Raw genomic sequence first — 22,703 nt, forward strand, 5'->3', positions numbered from 1 at the left:
GGCTACACACTTCAGGCAATGCATGATGCATATGCAGAATATGGAGTTCAAAGTTGCAGTTATGGCATGCCTGCTTTTTAGACAATTCAAAACTCATTAGTTAGGTAGTTAGTTACACAGAGAGCCATGCTATAATTAACAGGAAATCTGAGCATTTCCACATCCCCATTTGAAAAAGCCAGGCCCATGGCCCTCAATTCTCTAGAAAGAGACAATTCAGAAAAATCATCCTTAATTCCTCAATAAGATGACTTCTGCCTGCAAGAGAGTAAACTGATTTCCTTAGCCTATGAAATCGGTTGCCATGGTCAAAAAACCCTCCACACAATTATTCAAGTGGAGAGGTGAAAAGGAGCACGTTTTCCAGATGAAAACAGCCTTGAACTCAGAAGATAATTGTCCTGTCCCTGTTCAAATTTTACAGCTTGACTCATCTCTCTCACAATATTTGAAAACGGTGACTGAATCACTTCTGCTAAAGAGAAGCTCTGTGCATAGGCTACAGGTAATCAGTGTATTTAATTACTTTCACAGCATGCAAAAATGATACAATATGTAAACTGTTAATGTATAATTACCTTCCTCTGTTGTTCTTGCCTCATTTCCTCTAATCTTTTGTTTTCATCGTCTCGAAGAGCTTGCTTATAAGCATGGCTTCTTTTCTATTGTTCAGCAGAAAATAAAAATATATTAGTGTGGTGAGAGTGAGGCCAAACTCCCAAACCTTATTCTCAAATTGTTATATGGGTAATTAACAAACACAAATGGTCGAATGATTCCAGTTACTTAAGAAACAGATTAGTCTTGATTAGAATTTAAACAAGAAGTGGCCTAGAGCCTCTCAGTCATTCTGTTTGTTGAATGTCCATCTGTGCATCACACCCAGGTAGTCACAGCAAGTGCTATTCTCCATCCTAGTGACGACCATAAAGATATCCTGAGCAGTCAGAAAACACAATCAGGATATATGATAATGAGATGGAGTATTCAGGGAAGAAATAAAAGTAATGAAAACATTACCAAGATGAAAAAGCAGAATGGAGGCCTTATAGCAGAGGGAAGCACAGGATATTTTTTGTGGAGGTAGGGCAACAGGAGAGATCAAACCTAATATTATTTGTGAGGCATCAAGAAAATTGAAAATGTGAACTACACATCATAAATAATGCAATAACAGTGCAATAGGTTTTCATTACAATAACTAGCCCTGGTCTTTCACACGTTGTAATTGTTTGCAAAAAGCCAACTGACAATTAGGGTCTTAGACAATCCTTAGGATATTATACACTGGAACTTCTACTGTAAGGTCTTTGAGCATAGGGACATAGGACAGCACACTAAAAAATAAGCCAGTATAATTTAATACAAAAATTGTGCAGATTCGACTTAAGTGAGGAATTTGTTACAGGTCTACAGACTATTTCCAAAATTTGATATATGCATGCAGAATGACACCATTAAAACAACAGGCACATAATTTGCTAAAAAGATTGAATAGAGAAAGCAATTATTAATAGCTCAATTTTGAGCTGGGAGATGTTGCTACATGTGTCCAGGGAGACACATTCTGGGTCCGATATTATTCATTACTCTCCATAATGGCTTGGAGAATTGTGTGGAGAATATGTTAATCAAGTTGGAAGACAATAAAAATCTACACAGGATTGGTCACACTTTGAAAGACAGGATTAAAATTAATTATGAGTTTGATTAAATAAGCAGGCCTAAAAAGTCATCAATGACAGAGTCACTCAAAAGTAGTCATATTTGTTCATGGACGAGAAGTAACATTTGGCAAGGATAGTTAAGCTAGGTGTGCTAAATTAGTATCACTAGCCAAGAAATGATGTGAGGGGAAAAAAAACTTTGAACTGCATCACATTGTTCCAGACTGTTTTCAGAACAAATTTTTAAAATTTAAAAAAATATCACATACATATATATATATTTCCTCTTTTTAGCATGCATGTTAGGCATGTCCTAAGCTTATCACACCGCTATTTCAAATACATTGCTCCTAAATCTTTTAATTACTCCAGACAAAGGACACATTCAAGGTAACATCCAAATCAGAGTCCTAGAATTCCTACTGGTTTAGCATTTTGGTGCCATGCCAAGTTTATTTAGATAAGAACTCACTGGTTACATCCTTTGGATTTCTGGCTCAAAGGCTGTGTCTATGCCTATAGACTGGACCTCATCCAAACTGTTTGGAAAGACTTTGCTAACTGCGTTGCCGCATTATAAACAAGTGATTATTCGATTTACAAAGCTACAGAAATGCAGCCACACAAAAGACAAGTATAAAAAGCTACAGAAATGCAGCTACAAAAAAGACAAGTATAATGTCAGCTATACTAAAGAACAGTAGAGATAAATGATGTATTTTATCTGCTTGGACACTGGTGGTGTGAATGATAAACTATGGGATGCAATTTGGCACAACCTTTTGAGCAACTTGACAAAACATGGAATAAGAAAGCCACACATAGGTAGGCAGAGCAGAAGGACAAGGCTAAAAGTAGGACTTGTACAAATGAAATAGTTCAGTGTTCCTTCAGCCATCCGCCCACTTCTGTATGGATATGAAGACAGCAGAACAAAATGCTGAAATCCAAGTCAGTTGTGGGGACATGAGTTCACTCGTTTTCACAGTTCAATGCTCACATCGTAGGAAAGCTGCAGAGCTAGGCCTCCCTTACCAAAGAGCAAACTCCCCACTGTTTGAAGTGTTGGATGCTTCAAGAGGGACGCCAAAGTGGTTTCAAGACATCTTTTCTCCCTTTCCATACCACTTCATTTTGGTTGTTCACCCAGGAGTACAAAATAAAGTCTGAAAGCCACTCTCCTACAATTGACCTTCTGTCCAGCAGCGCTGGGCAGAAATTGGCACTTTCTAGCTATATATCTCTGCCCACATTTGCTAAAATGTCTTTAGGATTTTCAGAGATACAAGATATCCTGAAGAATTAAAGGGGAATGGAACCTAATTTCAATATTAACTTTCTTTTTCATGCAAGGAAAACCAGGAAGAGATACTAGAGGCAAGACAGATGTGTTATATATCCTGTTGGCAACAATTTCTGTAAAGGGAGGATTTTTTCCCATTTCTAAAGCCTCTGAGGAAATATGGAGGCAAATCTTCCCTTCCTGTTACCCAACTGTTGGTGCTCAAGGGTGCATACAACAGAGGGCTGCCCAAATCAGATACTTCCAAACTTCTACTCAGTTGCTTCCAATGATAATTTCTGTCTGCTTGGCTCCCTGTTCTCTGTCCTTCCCCAATTATCAACCTCCCTACAGGAGAAATATTTCTCTTTCAGGGTTAATAGTCGTCACTGAAACTTTCTACATTAGTAGGAAAGCTTGGTTTAGACATGAAGAGACTAATTGTATGTGAAAAAGCCTCTTAAGAGTCAATAGGAATGATGAAATTGAGGCAATACTTTATGTATTTCCTACTTACACTGATACCAGACTACTTCAAATTAGGACAAAGACCCCAAGCAGTGTGCGGAATCACTTTTAGGATGCAGTGTGAAACAAGCTTCTCTTTATTTTTAATGCAGTAAAGCATCTGCTGACATGAACTTATTGAAATTTCATAAAAGCTTACCACCAGTGGATGGGTACAGAGCATGCTTAAGATCCTCATCTAACCTTAGAACATATATCGAGTTCTCATTTATCAGAAAGAGGTCTGTGTGCAGTTCTCTACTATGTAGAATACCCTGCCAGTGTGGAAGAGACAAGGTAGGCAGTCTCATCCACCCAGAAAGGATCATTGGTACTCCCTGAGTTACGTCTCAGCAATTAAGCTCAATTAGGATATTCTAACATTACACTATTGACAGCACCTGGGAAGCTGATATAGAAAATACAGTATACGCTGCAGTTTTGCTTACCCATGCTGTAGATTTTGGGCCAGGATTAGCAATCTGACAGGAATCACTCTTTGGCAAACCCACGTCCAATCTGTTCAGTAATTCATTGGTTTTGCTATGAAGAAATTCAATCCAAATAGAATTGTTAGTGCTTCCATAAAAATAAACACAGCTTTTTATTCCACCCTTGGAATCTAGCCTAGACATTTTATCACGTGGCTGCTGAAAAACATCACAGGTAGGAAAGAAAAAGGTTATGGAAACAGACAAATGGGACAGAGGATACAGAACCCACACTGTGGATAAAACATTTGCTGGGATGATTTCTTAAGCAAACAATTATGGTCATTTGCATATTTGGGGTGTACAGTGGCTATGCATTCCTCATTGTAAAGCTCCTATACAACAGACTCACATACCACTGGACTTCATGAGGATGTCAACTGCTTCACAGAATTGTTGCAAATCCTTCTACGAGATCTATAAATCTCAGCTAAGTACTTTAAAAGATTATTTTCAGAAATTTTTCTTCACAGTTAATACAATGCAGTCTTACTACAGATTACCAAGCAGAAAAGCTTTCAAGCATTTTGTAACAAGAAAAAAATTCTTGTCTTTAGTTAATGCACAACATTTTCATTTCTTATTCTGGCAAGGGCAATTTTCTTTTTCCAGCTGCATGCCTAACAAACCCAGAATTTCAAACTAGCATTACTTTGCTCAGTTTTGACCAAGTACAATTAAACTAGGTCACAAACAAAAACAAAAGATGGGAGTTTGTGTTCTGTGGTGAGGAATGAGTTTCTTAACCTGCACTCCCAGGCACATATATTGAATTCTTTTCCCACTCAAAGGAACAGAGTTAAAGAGTCAATTTTATTTCTGTGTACAGTTTTAGAAAACATGAAAGCACTGAAGTGAGAGCAGAAAAAGTGCTGCAAGAGATATTGAATGGAAAGATTTACTCTTCTCACAGGGCAACCAGCTAGCTCTGATCAGGGGAAGATGCCACTACTAAAGACTTAGAGAAAAAGCACTGTCTGTTGAAAACTGGTTCTGATTAACTGACTACCAAGTGTGTTTTATATTTCACTCCATGATCTAAAAGTGTGAGTAAATACTTTATTGGTAAAATGTCCTGCTGGTCAGTGAGGAGTGATATATTGAGAAGTTCAGAAAAAGAACAAGAAACTACAAGTTCTTCTCTGCTATTCTACACAATACAAAACCATGTTACCACTTCAGGTACGAAGTACTTGCTTAAATTCTAGTGAGTCAGGCTTTTAGAGTCTCACTATTCCCAGTTCACTCCCCTTCCTCCATTACCTGGGTAGGTAACAGACCTCAGGAAATGTACAATAAGGGAAGAACCAGATAAAACACTGTTTTCCCTAATCTACAAAGTACTTATACATAAAGGTTGAACAAATAGTCTTCTTATACAAGTGTTAAGCACTGAATTTTTTTTTCACAAAAGATGAGTTATTAAGTGGTAAGATTGCACAGAATAATTTTGGGAATGAGAAGATTTAAATTGCAGATTTTGTGTTTCTCTACCTATGCTAAAACTGATAAAATAACAATTTATTTCTACACCAGGAAGACTAAGAACTCCTACAAAAAATCTGGAGTATATTTGAGAAGGTTGAAGCTCTGTGAAAAAATATGTGGCAAGTTGGTGCTAGATTCTCTAATTCCTTATCGATGGCAAGAGAATGACATGGAGTGTGCAGAATTTCTCATTATTTGCATAAAAATGTGGTGGAGACCATTGAATTTCCCAGATCAGCACACTGATAAGTGAAAAGCTTACTTAGTTTAAGTATCAGAAGAGATGACTACAACAGTGGAAGCAAATAAAGTTCCTCAGCAAGACTATGCACTGCCTTTGAATAGAGAAATACCTGACTTCACCAAATTAAGTAATACATTAATGAAGTGTTCCTATCACAAGAAAGGGACTCAGATTTCTGAGTTTTCTAATGGAAGACAAGTCAGGTCTTATATATGTTATTCTGTTGTATGTCATCTCTGTGGAAACCTAGCAATGCACCTAGGGTTACCAGACAATGTCTGAATGGCATTTTTCATAATACTAAACCTGCAGTCATAGCAATACAGAAAATAGCTTAAATCAGGCTGCATGGAAAGAGAGAATTCAGAGAGTTGGCTATTCAATTAATGTTCTGGAAAGGAAAGTCATATCACCAGAAGGAAACCAGCATATTATCAGTACACAGTCAGACAGCTGGAGCAACTTCCCATTCACTTGCTAAAACTTCAAGAGCTAATCAAAAATGCTAAAATGTGTTCCTCTAAACTTAGTAACATTAAGGAAAGAAGAGCATGAGATGAAGAAATTTATTTGAATACAGTAGAATCCTGATAACCTTCAAACACAGCTAGGAAAAAGGAGAGGAAAGATTTGGACTAACCATGAAGGCACTCTCTTAATTGGCTGCTAGCCTGAGTTCTGACTACCCCTAAGCATCAGTCTGAAGAGAACCACTGGTACTTTAGTTAAGCTGGAGTGATCTTATGAGGGTATTTTGTCCTGGTAGCCCTGTCTCCCATTACACCATTGGGAAAAAACCTTTTGCTCTCCTAATTAAAACAGCTTCCTCCCATACTGGTGTGTTTAATAGCACCAAGCACTGCTCTTAGCATGGCAACTCAGCATCTACAGTGCAGTAACTATTGCTGGAATAGTTTTGGCCTGTCTCAAACAGCACTTTCAAAAACAATTCATGGCTTCTGCCTAGGAATGAATATCAACCACAGCTCCCAACAAGTTTTTTAGATGCTACCACACCATTTTGGGAGGTAAAAAATTTTCTAGCAATGGAAGCGGGCACTCTCAGGCCTCAGAAATGTCAGTGATTGACAGTGTTATATTTATCAGTACAGATGCAGAGGTGGGGGAGTGAAGCACAATACAGGATTTGGGGCTTGAATAACTCTTAAGAGCTGTCATGAGAAAACACTAACTCTGCTGCCAGGATCATTGAGTAATGTGCTAGAAGGGGCTGGTGCATGACAGTGGAAATCAGAAATGTTGCAGACACTCTCTGTGGGTCTTCAGATATACGGATTTACATTCCACAGCTACTCTTCAGGCAGATGCCTTTTTAAAAACAAAAGCTGCTATGCAAAAGCATTTTTTGAAGCTCAGCAAGTGTTTGGGACTAAATGCTGCCCACATTTCTATTGGGGTGAGATGAGGGGATGGTTATAAAAGCCAAAGCCTCAGGCCTGTGTAGGAGTTCACATGATCCAACAGGATCACCAGCCCTGACAGCCGAGAAGCAGACAGCTCCCCAGTTGACTACAGAATGCAACTGCAAAAGATCTGAAGACCCACAACGATCTCATTGCAAGATCCAAGGTCTAAATTCATCTGCAGAATAAGGTCTTCAATTTTGTGTGTCAATTGCTTTTATCTACTGTCACATCTACAAGGATAGCAAAAGTCTTGAAAAGGATTCATCCTTAGGGACATGAATGAGGATATGGACTCAGGATTTTCCAGCATTACCAGCATTTTTCTCCATCCAAGAGTCACACAGCACCACTTGCTAAGCTTTTCATTTGAGACTGTATTCTTCTCCGACACAAGGACAGAGAGAAAATAATTTTTCTGCTTACACATAAAGTTCTCAGCTTTAAGTCTGTCTTACAGACTAACATTAAAAATGCATTAATTAAAAGGCTTCTTGTAGTCTTCATTAGTTCTCCCCAATGGAACCAGTGGCAGTTAATTCTTTTGCTTTAATTGATGGATATTGAAATGCCAGTATACCAAAAAATATGCTGGCCTTTATGCCAGTACATTTGGAAAAAAAAAAAAGGCAGCACAGTACTTTTGCATATATCATAAATCTATTTATTTCTCTTGACAAATATATATTTCTATTTGTAAAATATAATGGCCAATTCTTACTACTATTGAAAACAAGACAGCTCATCAACTTCTTGCTTTCTCAAGCTGCAGGATCTCCACCATTACAATTCTGCTCTAATGAACATCCACAAGTATGCTAAAAGTCACTCAAAAATAGTAATAAAAAATAGTCAAAATAAAGAACCCCAAAGCAGGTAAACCATTGTAGCTATTGCAAAGAGTAGACAACTTGAGTAGCCACTAAGCCCACAGAAGAAGCATTTAGTGCTGAATGACTTGGACACATCAGCTTCCAAAATAATTGCCTTTAAGCAATGCTGAAGTGACTTTTCACCATTTTCTCCCAATTCAGCTGGAAAACTAAGAAGCATGCATACTGCATACATAATGTTAGTTTCACACATATACCCAGAAGCTTCATGATAATTTTTAAAAATAGCTGGACTCGCCCTCTCAGAAAAGAAAAATAACAACAAAAAAAACTCAACCCCGAATTTAATTCAAGGCATCTTTTTGCAGCGCCAGCAAGTATATCAACAACTTCTCACTCCAACATACTTAATTGGCTTAGTATAACAACTTCCTCAACTTTTGCAGAAATTAAGACTAGTTACATAACCCTACAAAGGCCTACCCAGAAGAAATGCTGCCCTTCATTTCAGTAAGGTCCATGGTGGGTGTGTTTTCACTGATGCCCTTGTTCCTTCCTCACTGAGAGCCCTGCCTTGTGCATTGCCATGTGGATCTTCATCAGACATCAGCCATGTCCAAAACTGCCAGCATGAACTAATGTTCATTTCTGGAGTGTGTGTGGGTGGGGGAATCATCTTTTGTTGGAGGCTATATGGTAAAAAATTACATTAAATTGTTAACACATCAAATTCATGTATGATGTTGATGGCTTTTCTGCAATGTCCTTTTGTGGAAGAGGTTTTACAGAGACTTCTGTGAGCCAGAGAGAAGTTTGATACGAGGATCCATCTTTCCCCCTGAATTTTCTACCAAGGTCGTTGACAAAGAAACCAAGAAAGAAAGAAGGATAAGTAAAAGAAACCTGCAACTGTCTATTCCAATAAGCATTTTGTCTTTCATGACCAATGAGTAAAGTGTAAACTTACGAGTTTTGTAAGAATATATAAAAAGCATGCATGCTATAATAAAAAAAGTTTAAAGCCTTCTGAAAATGGAGTGTGTTGCTTTGTATTGTCTCCATTTCAACTACAACACACTTTACTATGAAGAAAGGCCATTCTCTGGATATTTAGTCCACCTGTTTTCCGACAGAAATCCTCCCAGTAGCCACATACCAAGCTTAATACAGTATTCACAGACTTCACTGGCAGTAATGCAAGATCATAGTACAGATGATTTGGACAAACCTAATGATAGTTATCAAACACCGCTAATCTTTGGCTAGGAGGGTTTCTTGTCTGCAAGTTTTTGAGCATCTGTTCCTGACTTTGAGGAAAAGAACAAATAATGTGCCACTAGCTCATCTTAGGTATAAGGCTTCAAGAAAGTATAAAGATAGGTTGTTTAAAGAAAAACATAAAGCAACTTTCTCAGCAGAATTATTTTCATAATTTTCTACCCACACTTAAAACTAATCTATCCTCTCAACCCACCTGCTTTTTCTGTTTCCCTGACTGGATGAAATAACACAGCTCGGCTATTCGTTCCTCCCACCAGGTCATTCAGTATTCCTGGATGTTATTTTAGATGTAAGCTTCATTTATTACCTGAAGTAATGAGCATAAATCCAGTTTTAAGGAAAATGCAGTTTCGTATAAGTCTATTGCATTCCATTCTGTATGCTCCATCTGCATGTGCAATCTGCTTCTATATTTTCAGCCAGCTTGCATGGGCAGATTAATGCGCACAATTAGAAAGCAACCTCACAGGCGTTCAATAAACTGCTTTCATTATTACACTCAAGAGAGCCCCTTTGGATGTCTATAAAAGCCTAGTTTTCTGCCTGTTAGCTAAATAATTGACAACGCTTAAAATAATCAGGAGCAAATGAACAAAACGAAGACAATTGTGGCAGAAAGAAGCAAACAAAGGATTCTCAAGGCTGCAAATGCTTTTTGTGTGAGTCCTCTTTCATTCTCTTTAGCAACCTGTATTAAAAGTCTGGTCAGGTTTACACTTGCACTTCTGTGGGGAAAATTTGTTGCCAGCCTGCTGTTTGAACCATACATCATAGGGGACTGAAAACTGGCAAGGACACTAGCATTTATCCTGTAAAAATTGATAAATAAATAAAAATTCTGTTTTGATTCAGGTTTTATTCTCCTGCATTTTATGACTTTTGAGAAAGCTGCTTTGGCAGGCAAGTGTATATCAGCTTGGTTTGGTGAACCTCCTGCATTGTGTTTGGAATATGGACTCAGAGACACTCTGGCAAATGCTGTTTCCAGCTCCAAATTCTGAGCAGAATATATTGAGTGCGCACATGTATCCGAGTGCAGCTGTGCCAGGAATTTTTACAGGAATACAACCTTCACAAAAACAGAGGCATGAATATTTAGCAAAAGAGCATTAGAAAGTAACCCTAATTTTCAGACAGCTTTTTCCCTTACATAAATAGGTAGATGGCTATTAGAAAAACAGTGTAGATGGCTATTAGAAAAATAGTGGAACCCATCCAACACTACAATTTCTAACATCTAACTAGAGATCTGGGCTAAAATAGCATGGTAAGACACCCTACAGTTCAGACACAGATCCACATAGCCTGCACAGCAAGCATCTGAAACAGCCGGTCATTACATATCCATCCTCATTACTGTTTAAATGACAAATGTGGTGTACTAACTTAAGAGAGAATGTCCTGAAAAGATTTGTTCATTGTGTCCTTTTGGAAAGATGTGCACTCAGTTCTTCCCTCGCATGGATTAGCAATTGCAAAGTATGGACTACATGAGCCTCCGTTACCTCGTAATGCACTCTGACAGAAACACAATCAGGCCAATAATGCAAAATGCATCCAGGATATTATGACTCAGAAGGAAGGAGTCCATTTCATGTGTAAGTAGTTTCTGGCAAAAAGACAAGACATAGTTCCCCATTTTCTAAATCTGGTATCCACAAGGACAGAACCACAGCAACACTGTCACCAACAAATCTTTCATGTGCTTCTCTTCTGTTCGCACAACCTACAGTAATCATGCTATACAGCAACTTCTCCACCCCAAAGTCTGCTCCTGGGTGCTCTTAACACTTTTAATACACAGCTGTTTCAGGAGACACCTTGTGAGTTTTTTCTGTTTTAGTCACTGAACAAAGCCTAGGTCCACCAGGGTCAGAGGAGGGGCTGATCCCAAAACTGTGAGGCTTGCAGACTTTTTCATGGGAGTCTGCATGCCTGTCTAGACTACATTTTCACAAGACACAAACACATACTCAAGCAACTGTGGTAACAGATACAGCTGACTTTCAAGGACTTGTTGCACACAAAGAAGCTATTAAGGCTTTCAAGAGATGGGAAATAACTATATTCTGTAGACAGCACACAAGGTTACAGACAATCTTTCTTTTTTAGCACTCATTTCATGTTAGACCCTTTGAAAGGCGATTTCAGGGGGAAGGTCTTGTTTTTAACAGTGACAGGAATTTAATCAGAAAAATGCAATTCTGGGCAGAATCATACTTTATAGTCAGAGCATTGAGACTATTAAGTGCCTTTCCTTATCAAATATGGAAGTGACACTTCATCCAGGAGAGGTACTGATTGGGCTGTACCCCTTGGAGGCTGATACAGCTGGAGGTGGTGATCAATTCAAGGTTTCCCAGTTAATGAGACTGCTGGTAGGCATTGATCTCAGGAAAATTGTGATGTTGCAGCTACAGATCTTACAGAGGACAGACTAGCAAGGGAGCTTATCTTTTGAAATGGCTCTATAGGCCACAATTTTGCAGAGGTCACTGCTTTATATGCAGTATATGACCTTTCTTTCCTTTCCATTCCCAGTAAGCAGAAGAGATCAAAATATCCTAGTTGAGACACTGAGGAAAGTGGCACAACCTCATATTTGTTCTCTTTGCCTCTAGATGAAAGGTCTTAGAGAAGGGAAGTAATGAGTCACTCATTTTTGCATGGCAGGCAAAAGCACATCTCTAAACACCTAGAACTTCTATGTGAACATATCACTAATAACCAGCAGTACTTCAATGGAGTTACTTCACAAAATCTGAAATGTCACACAGCTTTTCATTACTCTTGGATGCTGTGCTCCTTAATGCCAACATCTCCTACTAATAACCTCCCTCCTTTTCCTGTGCCCACCAGAGAATTCCTTCAGACCAGGGAAGGCATTAGTGTCATGGTGTCTGCTGAGGAATACATTCTGCACAGCTAGCTCAGTGTCCAGCTGCAGGTTGAGCCCTGGGGGGCTGGAGCCTGAGCCCCAGGCAAAGGGTCATGAACTCCCAAGCCTTTGCATAACAAAGGGCCTGGAGACCTGTCCCTTGGCCAGGGGAATGGACAGTGGGAAAAACGACAGGAACCGACAACCCACAGACTTCCCTGTGTTTAGACTGCAAGGGGATAAAAGCTCAGGGGTTCCTTTGTTTAGGGTGCCTCCTTGGAAGCACCAGATAAAGCTGCTACTGTATTATTTAGTTATTGCACCATGATTAAATTAAGGATCTGGATGTGTGAGAGTCTGCAGTGGGAAACATGGGGTTGAACTGGTAGGGAAACCTGGATGGAACCTGATGTGACTGTGTGAGCGTGGGGGGTGTGGCTGCAAAGGGGCCTCAGTCCCAGCTGAGGTGGAGTGACTGACGGAGCGGCTCCTGGATGGTCAGACAGGCAAGTTTCCTTAACACTGCAGCATGCAAGGGCTTTGCTTTACCAAAATTGCGCTCACTGGAGGTAGGTTTTCAGCTTATTTCCTCCAGGTGAAGGATCTACAGGGCCTGCCTGGTGGATGTTCAATACATAGTACACACAAATAATGTTCTGATAGTTAAACTCACACAATGGAGCCTGAGACACTATAGTGGTGAGTCCATCTTCACCTTCAGCTGCATCAGAGATAACACCAGCTGAATGCTCACAAGGCTTTCCTTAATCAGTGGACAGAATGGCTGCCAAGAAGTGCCCAGGCAGCCAGAGCTTCTGCACCACCTGAGGACTACCTGGCTGCCGAGGTAAAAGAAAAAGAAAAGACCTCTACGATCATCAAGTCCAGCCGTTAATGCAGCACTGCCAAGTCCAGCACTCCACCATTTCCCTAAACAACCATTCCCTAAGTACGTGTTTTTAAATACCACCAGGGATGGGGCCTCAACCACTTCCCTGCCTGTTCTGATGCTTGGCCACCCTTTTGGTGAAGGAATTTTTCAGTTGTGACTGTTTCCTGTTTTCCTATGTTTCAGAGGGTTTGGGCCTGCTTTTGCAAAACCAAATTTACTTTTAATGAACAAGAGCACTCAACAGCAGAATTCATTCCACCCTAAGAAAAAAATGTACAGGCAGGGAAGGAGAAGACAGGAAAGAAACGTGTCATTCATAACTGCATATGCCTTAAGATAAAAAATCAGATTAAATGGGAAGACAAGAATCCTGACAATTCCCTGAGGAAAAGCAAAACCCATAAGTGAGAACCTTGCACTGCAAAGATCTGGTGTGTCTGCTGTTGATTTAGGCTCAAAGAGAATCAAAGTCAGGAACAGGCAGAGATCTAAAGTTGTGCAGTCTTCAGAATTCCTGAAGAATCAAGGTGTGTGTGTGTGTGTGTGTGTGTGTGTGTAGGCATCCACACCAGATTAAACAGCAAGCCAAAAACCAGTATCTAGAGACAAATACTGGCAACATATTAAGGGAAAGAGCTATGTCTAAAGCCAAATGGGAAGAAACAAAAGGAAAAATACAAGAAAAGCTGGAGTCAGTGACAAAGCACTAAAATGTCTGTACCTTAGAGAACAGAGTCTGGGCAAATGACGAAGGAACTGGAGCTACTAGCATGGGACAGAAGTGACTTCTTTAAAGGACATAGAGGAGGAAAAAGCAATCAATCAGGCTTAGAATACAGGTCAGTAATTTCAGAAGCCAAAGATAAAAAAGGTAAAGGTGACTAAACAGCATTGTGTGTTAATTATGTGATAGAATCAGTTAAAAACAAATAAATGGGGTGGAGTGAACGGGCAAGGCAGGAACTTCACTGCCAATGGAATTAATTATATCAGGACTTAGGCCATATCTAAATCTGACATTAAGGAGGTATTCTTGCAAAATAGGTCTTTACAACATATCTCCACAATTAAGTAGGACTATGCTAAATAGAGGAAGTCCTCATTATTTACACGTGGGTTAGACTTCTTTACTAATCAACAAAATAAATGGGTGGAGATATAATTTAGATTCTGTTTTGATAATTAGTCTTGGATTGGATGATTACATATTGATTCAGTTAAAGAACAAAAGCACAAAGTGATTTTATAATTCACAACTTTCATCTCAAAGTGTATGCTTTAGGAAGCTAAGAGAGCTCTACGGGACAAAATTTCTCATAGAATAAGGTGTGGAGGAGGCTTGAATATTTTACATAATCATAAAATCATTGAGGTTGCTGGATGTCATCTTGTCCTACCCTCTGCCCAAGTGGGACCTCATTGAGACAGTTACACAGAACTTTTGCATATGTTCAAGGATGGAGAATCCACAACCTGCCTGGGTAACCTGTGCTCATATTCAGCCACTCTCAGAGTAAAAAAGTGTTCAGTAGGAACCTCCTGTGGTTCAGCTTGTGCCCATTTCCTTGAAGTCAAAAGTTTCAAGTCAAAAATTTAAAAAGAATAGCAACAGAAGCCAAATCCTTCTTGAGTCCCAAGCCAGGAAAAAAATTCAAACAAATAAGATAATATTAAATAATAATTAAAAACCCAAACAAACAAAACAGAAAGACAAGTAGATAAAGAAGTTTAGGTAATAGGTTTCAAATTTTACATACTACTTTTGATCTTCAAGAAGCATCTCTCTTCTTCGCATTTCTTCTTGTCTTTTTTTAACTTCAAGTCTCTCTGCCTAAAGCATTAAAACCAGGAAAAAATAGTTGAGATTTAAAAAAAAAAAAATTAATTCTTTCAATTCCAATATTTCTATTTTTTTTTTTAAGATCTATAGCAGTTGAGTATCGAAGTGGCCCAATCTTAAATTTAAAGGTATTCACTCATGAATAAGTATCTCCTAGTCAAGAGACCTGTTTAAATTAGAAAATGACGTGGTGCTCCTAGTACCCACCTACCCAAAAGGCCTTGTGAGCCTTCACAGTCATCATGTCACAACCCTGCTGGGGACATCTCGGGGTGTAGAAGACCTAAACCACTGCACCAAAGCAGATGATAGTCCAGATGTGGCACTGACAGTGCAGTGATGTGAACACATGTAGCTCGCAGAGCTGACTTGCAGGAGCGTTAGGTATTGGCCAGCTGAATACATGCTAAGACAAACAAAAGTGGGAGACATTTGTACTTAACCAGCATTCTTCTGTCTCAGATACCATATCTGGTGCAAGAGCCAATCAAATCCTTGACACATAAAATTCCTCTGTAAATCTGGATATCCCACAAATTATTAAGTCCTTTAATATAAAATTGCACATAATTTCCAATGGAAGTATCATCTAAGCTGCCCAATTCAAGTAGAATAAAATATTAAAATAAAGCAAAAACTGCAGAACTTGCTGCAACAGCAGCAACATGCAATTCAAGCTAAATTCTAATGAAAAGGAGGCCAGCCAAATTTTTGTTTTAGCTCACATGATGCAGTTAGGTCCAGTGGGAAGAGCAGTTAAAAGGCAGTTCACTGTATGAAAAGCACAAATTAGAAGTGCCAGCCTAAGATTTCAGCCCGTTGTATTTTGAACTCCCACACTGCAGTTGGTGGGGGGATGCTCTAATAAGAGCTCTCAAGAAATGATCACAACAACTCTCGTGTGGAGCAAAATACAGTCTCGGGCTGTCACTCTGCTCATTGCCCACCCTCAAAATGAGAAAAGGTAATTGCTCAGTAACCCAGCAACCAGACATTGATCTGAACAAAGTGCCCTGGAAATTTCAGACAATACCTTGTAGAGATGGGAAGGGAGGTGTAGGTAAAAATGGCCCCTGTGGCCAGAGCCCCAAATCAGGGACAGAACACTGCCTGAGCATAGGTACTGCACAAGAACAGGGAGATCAAGGAAGGGGAAACATGTAAGGGGGTAAGGGGTGTTAAGAACAGAGCTGAAACCCCCAGTTCCATAATCTTCTTTCTGTCCTGCAATTCTGAAAAACATTTCAGAAAAATTACAATTCTGCTGGCAGTTACTCAATTATTTTGCCTTTAGCAATTTCAGAATGCATACTTTTTAATTGGATAAAGAATGACTATCTGAAAGAGATTTGCAAAACAAGTGCAAATTCCTCCTTTGCATGCACTGGATTAAGAAAAAAAAATCCTTTCAGATGTCTGCAGATAGGAAAAGAGCCACTATGTTGTGTGATGATAAAAACTGCTGGAAGGCAAAAGACTTAGAAGCTGTTATTTAGGAAAAGGCAGTGCAAAATAAACAAAAAGAAGAAGGGGAATCTTTGAATAAGATATCCTGTTCACTCATTTGACATGCAGAAACAGTGATAGAAGGTATGACATACTGATGCAATTGAAAAATTTAACCAAACTATAGTAAGGAGCATCACTACACAGTATGGGTAATTTTAGAGTGTTCAGGGGATATATTGTTTGCTCCTAACCTAGACACAGATGATGTGTTAGGCAAAAAAACTCCCTCTCATTTGTGCAGCTTCACAGTTACAGGAAAGGAAAGAGGCAGAAAAGAAAACTTATGGCTTGTGTTATTGTCAAAGGTGATGCTGATACCCTTGAGACACCAGCCATAGCTCCCAGGCTTTTCCCCAACACTGCCCAATACAACAAGCTGATGCCTTCACCTCTCAAAAAGCACTTCATGTGGGATCCACCATCATATTGCAAGGCTTCTGAATGTTCAAAATAAGAAATTCAAAAAGTTCCAAGAAATTCTAAAGCTCACAGGGCTTGTTGTGGTCTAGCTGCTAGCTAGTGACATCTAGAGAACAGTGATATTAACTTTGATAAATACAAACCTTCAGTATCAACCCTGTCTCCCACTGGATGAAAAAATAAAGGAATATCCTACAGCTATTCTACCACCAGAAGAGTATCTGAAAAAAAATCCAGCATCTTGAAATTGCTCATTTGTGGCTGGTGTGACTACGTTTTACTCTGGAAGTTTACCCTAGGACACCAGCTTAAGGATGCATATAAGTGACAGGTGACAGGATGGGCACATTCTGTAAGTGATGACAATCTATCAATAGACATTGTCAAAACACTCCACATTTGGCACCATGTTCAAAAAGCTAAGACTGGAACAGCTGTGATATTGAAGGTAAACACATTGAACAATGTTAGCAGAGTGTCTGTAAAGTGCCCAGTTTTAACAAATTCCTGAAAAAAGTCCACTAATGCTGATTAATACAGCCAAATTAAAGAGCACATGATTTGATAAAAAATAAAATGAAATTACAGCTTATCCTAAATAAGACAGTTTTTGAAGATGGCAGGACTGTAAGAGAAAAAAATGTTGCCTTCAGTATAATTACACTGAGCCTTTTAATTTCAAATTGTTTGAATCTTCTAATAATAAGTCAAGATCTAAACTATAAAAGGAAATGCTAAAGGCAGAGTAACAGCAATAGAAATTCAGGGACAGGAAGCAGAACTATCCATTGCGCTGAAGTCATCCAATTTTACATGCAACACAAATGAGAAAAGTTTCATTAACAAGAAGCCAAGTATCAGCTGCTTGCTTATTTTTTGGGTAACTTTGCTATTCCTTTCACCCAAATTATGATCCAGTCTGGTCAAACACCATGATGTGAAGGGCTGCACCAAAGATAACAACTCTAGACATCTACTACTAATGAGCAAATAACAGAAAAACTACCTCTCATGTACTTGAACACTTTCTGTGGATTAGACACACACCTCAGCATCAGGGGAAAACACAGAAAAAGGAAATTCCCTGCTCATGTTATCAAGTCTTTTCCAAATTATTTCACTGAGCACTCACCATTAGCTTAGAATACCCAAACTCAGGCAGCCCACGGTTACCCCATGAACAAACCCCAGCAGTCCCAGGACAAGCTGCCTGTCTTGAAGTGCACAGGAGACCTGAGTATTTGTTTACACAAGATGGCCCAGTGGAGCCCAGAATGAAGAATCTTTCCTCTCTCTGGAAGCTGGAGAGAGACAAGGTAGATGCCAAGCTCGTCTTCCAGCAGCTAATAACCCCATGGTTAATTAAAGAACGACAGAGGGAGGCAGGTGGACTCGTACTGTTAGTAAGGCAGACCTTCTGTATTTGGGTACTGCTTTGGCAGACTCACAGTTTTTGCTTCTTTACAAAGATAGTGGGAAAGGGGATGCTGCTTTTCTCTGCAAAACCAGCATTAAAACACTTACATAAACAGATCCTAAGTTCACAGGCAGCACTGGCTTACAGTATATCATCCTTACAATCAAGGAAGAACTAAGCTGAGTATCAGCACCCGTTCTAGTCATTGCACATTAGTCTGTAGGGCTTCACCATTCACGTCTGTTGGCAAAGAAGCTTTCCAGCTGTGAAAGTTCCAGGGCTCCTGCTGATAAAGCTGGCTAGCTATTATCTCCTCTCAGACTGTCACACAATTTGGGTTTTATTGAATGAATAATAACCTTGAGCAAAAGGGCTGGCAAGCAAGAAAAGACGGCCTGTGAACTTGCAGAAAGACATGCTCTCAGCCAATGCCCTACAGGTGCAGTTGAGTACAAATCTATCACTTCAAATAAAAAGCTCCTTTCCTTTGGTAAACAAAGCCCAATACTGGTTGTACAGCATCAGTAGGATCCATGTCATTCTCAGGTCTTGGTAGCCTTTAATCTGTATACAGAGTGAGATAGCCAAACTGGCACCTTCCAGTGGCTTTTCAGCATTCTCTTCTTAAACACAACGTTGAATATTTAATACTTAATCATATTTCAAGAAGAAATCTCCATCGGCTCAGTCACTATTGTGAAAGACAATCTGAATAAACAAATTCAAACTAAGAGTTCCCTTTCACACATCTCTGTTTTGTGTGATTGCTTTGTGGGTATATGTTTATTTAGTCAAATTAGACAATCTGCTTGGCAAAGATGTTTGCTACGATGTTGCATCCTCCTTCAGCAAAAATGGATACTTACAGTTTTACTATCTACAACATCTATAAAGATTTTATAATCTGTGGGAGTGAAGGTAAGGAAATTAAAGAGCATGAAAACAAACCTGATACATCAATATATTTTCCAGGTGTAACTAGAAATTATAGCAGTCTTGTAACATTTTTCTTGTGCAATGGCCATGGGCAAACATCATATATTAAATAATTAATCCACTCTCTTCCACTGCTATTATCACTGTGTCTGGAGCTATACATGAGATGGTAACAGCTAGCGGCATTTTCAGGTGCTAGTATTTATTATCCCTGTAAACTATTGTGTATGGGCTTATGCCCAAAGTAGAACACTAACCACTGAGAGACCAGGGACAGACTAACCCTTACCTAGAGGCAATTACAGTTATTTCTGTTTATGCAAGCCCTTGTATGCCAACCAGTATCGATGACTTTTTAATTAACTCTCAAAATTCAATTTCTGCACAGAAAATAATTTTTACTGTTGTAGAGACAAACCTTGCAAATATTAAATCTCCCATTCTCTCCTTGTTAATGAGCATATCAGTATCATGCTCCCTCTCCTTTCATTTGTCATTTAAATTCCACACTGCATTCTCAAGCAAGTACTACTTGGTTGCCACCAAGGAGACACAAATGAACTTTTAAAAAGGGTTGTACAGCACAATGAAAAATTTGTGAGAATAACTAGAGAAAGCAAACAAATTAAAAATAATAAAATAAAATTTTCAAGTGAGCTATCATTGGTGTCAATATATGGAGACTAGAGAAGGAAGGATGATATGACGTATTAGCAAGACACTTGTGTGTGCAGGCTGTAGAAGGGCTGGAGGGGCAGTGGAATTTCAGGGTGCTCTCAGCACAATGCAGGTAGACTACACTGACCTTTCCATAATTTGGATATCTTTTAAATCCTGACAGACTGGATTTTCTAGTATTCTTCTCACGTGCACAGGCAGTTATGGATTCCTATAAGGTCTTTGTGCCAACTGCTACAATCCAGTCTTAGAGAGGGAGCTCATGCCAAAAGGAACCATATAACCTTCATACAATTTACTCCTGACCTTCATGTTCTCCCTTTCTGGTAACTCTGCGAGATAGATGCAGCTGAAAGGCTGGAATTTCTGATGAGCCAAAGGAACACTCAAGCCCCCCAAAACCCCAGGCAGGCATCCTTCAGTAGCTACAAAGAGGAGGAGGACTACATTTCCTAATTTCTCAATACCATCCAGGGTTACCACTTAATTTAATTAGCCAGATTCGTGTAGTTCAGCAAAATCAAGCATCAAGACATGAACTGCTGTATGACTTCAAGTCTGCAGTAACCAGATATACCTTTTCTCTCTGAATTGCTTTCTTTTTCAGGATTTCAGCTTCTTCAGCTGCCTTTTTTGCTTTTACATACTCTTCTCTCTTGTGCTGTGTGGCATAAACATAGGAAGTTATTTTGCATATTTATGTATACAAGGAACACATATAGTAACTTGACTCCTATAGTGCACATCTTTCAAATCTAAAATGTGTTAGGGGAAAATTTCTGGATTTTTTTTCCCTTAAAATAAGACAGTGAATAATGCAGGCTGTGCAACAGCTACTGCAATATTGGCTTTAAGAAGGCTGAGAAATCTAGGACTGATAAATGGGCATTGATGCAAGTACTCACACAGCTGATTGATAACTTGCAAGCTTTTATACCTCTTGTAACAGGAACAACATTTCCACATAAGCACAGGACAGGGTGGTACATTGATCAATTAGTCCAAGCATAAGCAGCATGCCGGAAGATACAGCATGGCATTTAAGTGGCTTTACAACTGTTTTGGTTGTTATTTGAGATATCATCTGTGATACAGATTGCTTCATATTTATGGAAAGATTTCTCATTTTCTTTGGTGCAGAACATTAGTTTCTGATTTTCTGCTGCTTCCTTCAGGTTTCATGAGTTTCTCCTGTCAAGCAGCTGTGAATTCGTTTTATAGTCATAAAATACACTACAGGAAAAGTTTTCTTTTGAGTTCTAAAAATAAACAAAGACATTTATTCTTACTGACCTTTTTCTGGTATTTAGATTGCATAAGAATCATTTGCTGGTTTTGTCGTACTTGAGCCTCTGATTCGTTTCCACCTTAAAAAAATCCAAAAATATAAATGGCACTTTGTGTGAGCATTTTAACTGCAAATGCCAGTCATTTCAGAACACAGTAATGTAACAGACTGGATATATGCATATACAGGAAATTTTTCATAATTACAGTAGCTGTCTGATATTAAAGAGAACAGATAGGAGACCTTTTTGATAATTTTTTTCATCCATCAAAAGCACTTGCCTACTATTTACAGAGCATCCACTGTATCATCCACTCTACCAACAAATATGTCCCTACAATGTATGATCAGTTTGCTGAGGAACTATTCCATTTTCAGAAAATCAGTCATGCTTTGCAGGTGAGTTTTCATTTTCACATCCAGCTATCCCCACCTTTACTCAGTTTGTCACACACATACAGTCAGAAATTCTATTGCTAAAAAGTTTCTCTTTTATCAAATTTAGGATCTTGGATTCTGCCAGCTCCAGTGGGATGCTATCATTTTAATATTTTCTAAGTAATGTTTTGGGGCTCAAGGAAGAATCCTCTTTCTGAAATGGAAGTAAAAGCCTTTTCCCACAGATCTCACATTCATATCCAGGTAGTAGAAAGTGTCCCTTTCCAAAGACATGGACTCTCTTTTGTGAACATCTAAAGTTCTGGCCATAATGCTCAGCCTTTAATAAAAACAAACAAAATCCCCACAACCAACCAACCAACAAAAAACTAATCACACAAAGAAAGTGATACCAGGTCTTAAGGGATTGAGGAAGTGACTTTGATTCTATTACTGTGCTCTATTTTCTAAGGTATTTTCTTGCTGTAGGAAAGGAAATAATTAATTCCCTTCAGTTGTTGCAACATAACAGCTCTCACTCCATTCACAACAGCCCTCATTCCATTCTGAGGATGGGAGCTGTACTTCCCCAATTTATTGTTTTCATGAGAAATTCACGTCTATGTGACTCCTAATTCTACAGAAGCAGCTGGACGAATCTGTGCTATCTTAGGCACCTGATATCCTGGGTTGTAGCCAAAGCAGCATGGGCAGCCAGTCAAGGGAATATGATTCTGCCCCTCTGCTCTGCTCTGATGAGACCCCCACCTGCAGTGCTGCATCCAGCTCTGGGGTCCCCAATGCAAGAAGGACATGGACCTGCTGGGTCGAGTCCATAGGAGGGCCTCAAAGATGATCAGGAGGGCTAGAGCACCTCTCCTGTGAAGAAAGGCTGAGAGAGCTAGGGTTGTTTCCCCGGGAGAGGAGAAGGCTCCAGGGAGACCTCCTAGCAGCCTTTCAGTACCTGAAAGGGCCTACAAGACAGCTGGAGAGGGAATTTTTGCAAGAGCATATACTAGTAGGACAAGGAGGAATGGCTTTAAACTGAAAGAGGAGAGATTTAGATTGAATATAATAAAGACATATTTCACTGTGAGGTGCTGAGGCACTGACACAGATTGCCCAAAGAAGCTGTGGATGTCCCATCTCTGGAAGTGTTTAAGGCCAGGTTGGATTGCACTTTGAGCAATCTAGTGGAAGGTATCCCTGCGCACAGAAGACTGGGTAAAACGAAACAATATTTAAGTTTA

At 39.3% G+C, this 22,703-nt stretch overlaps 1 protein-coding gene across 2 annotated transcripts in view; it reads right to left on the minus strand.

Annotated features, from left to right (window-relative positions):
* The window catches only part of EPSTI1 (epithelial stromal interaction 1), a 48,662-nt gene that overhangs the window by 11,461 nt on the left and 14,498 nt on the right, over nucleotides 1-22,703 (minus strand). For both annotated transcript variants that reach the window (XM_021530831.3, XM_021530830.3), the window contains 5 exons: nucleotides 21,081-21,154; nucleotides 20,365-20,448; nucleotides 14,745-14,818; nucleotides 3,906-3,999; nucleotides 579-662 (listed from right to left, as the gene is read on the minus strand). In XM_021530831.3, the coding sequence (XP_021386506.2) occupies nucleotides 579-662; nucleotides 3,906-3,999; nucleotides 14,745-14,818; nucleotides 20,365-20,448; nucleotides 21,081-21,154 (410 nt within the window). The remainder of the gene's footprint in view (nucleotides 1-578; nucleotides 663-3,905; nucleotides 4,000-14,744; nucleotides 14,819-20,364; nucleotides 20,449-21,080; nucleotides 21,155-22,703) is intronic.

This window comes from Lonchura striata, chromosome 1 (genome assembly GCF_050655825.1).
Source record: "Lonchura striata isolate lonStrDom1 chromosome 1, ASM5065582v1, whole genome shotgun sequence".
Lineage (NCBI taxonomy): Eukaryota > Metazoa > Chordata > Aves > Passeriformes > Estrildidae > Lonchura > Lonchura striata.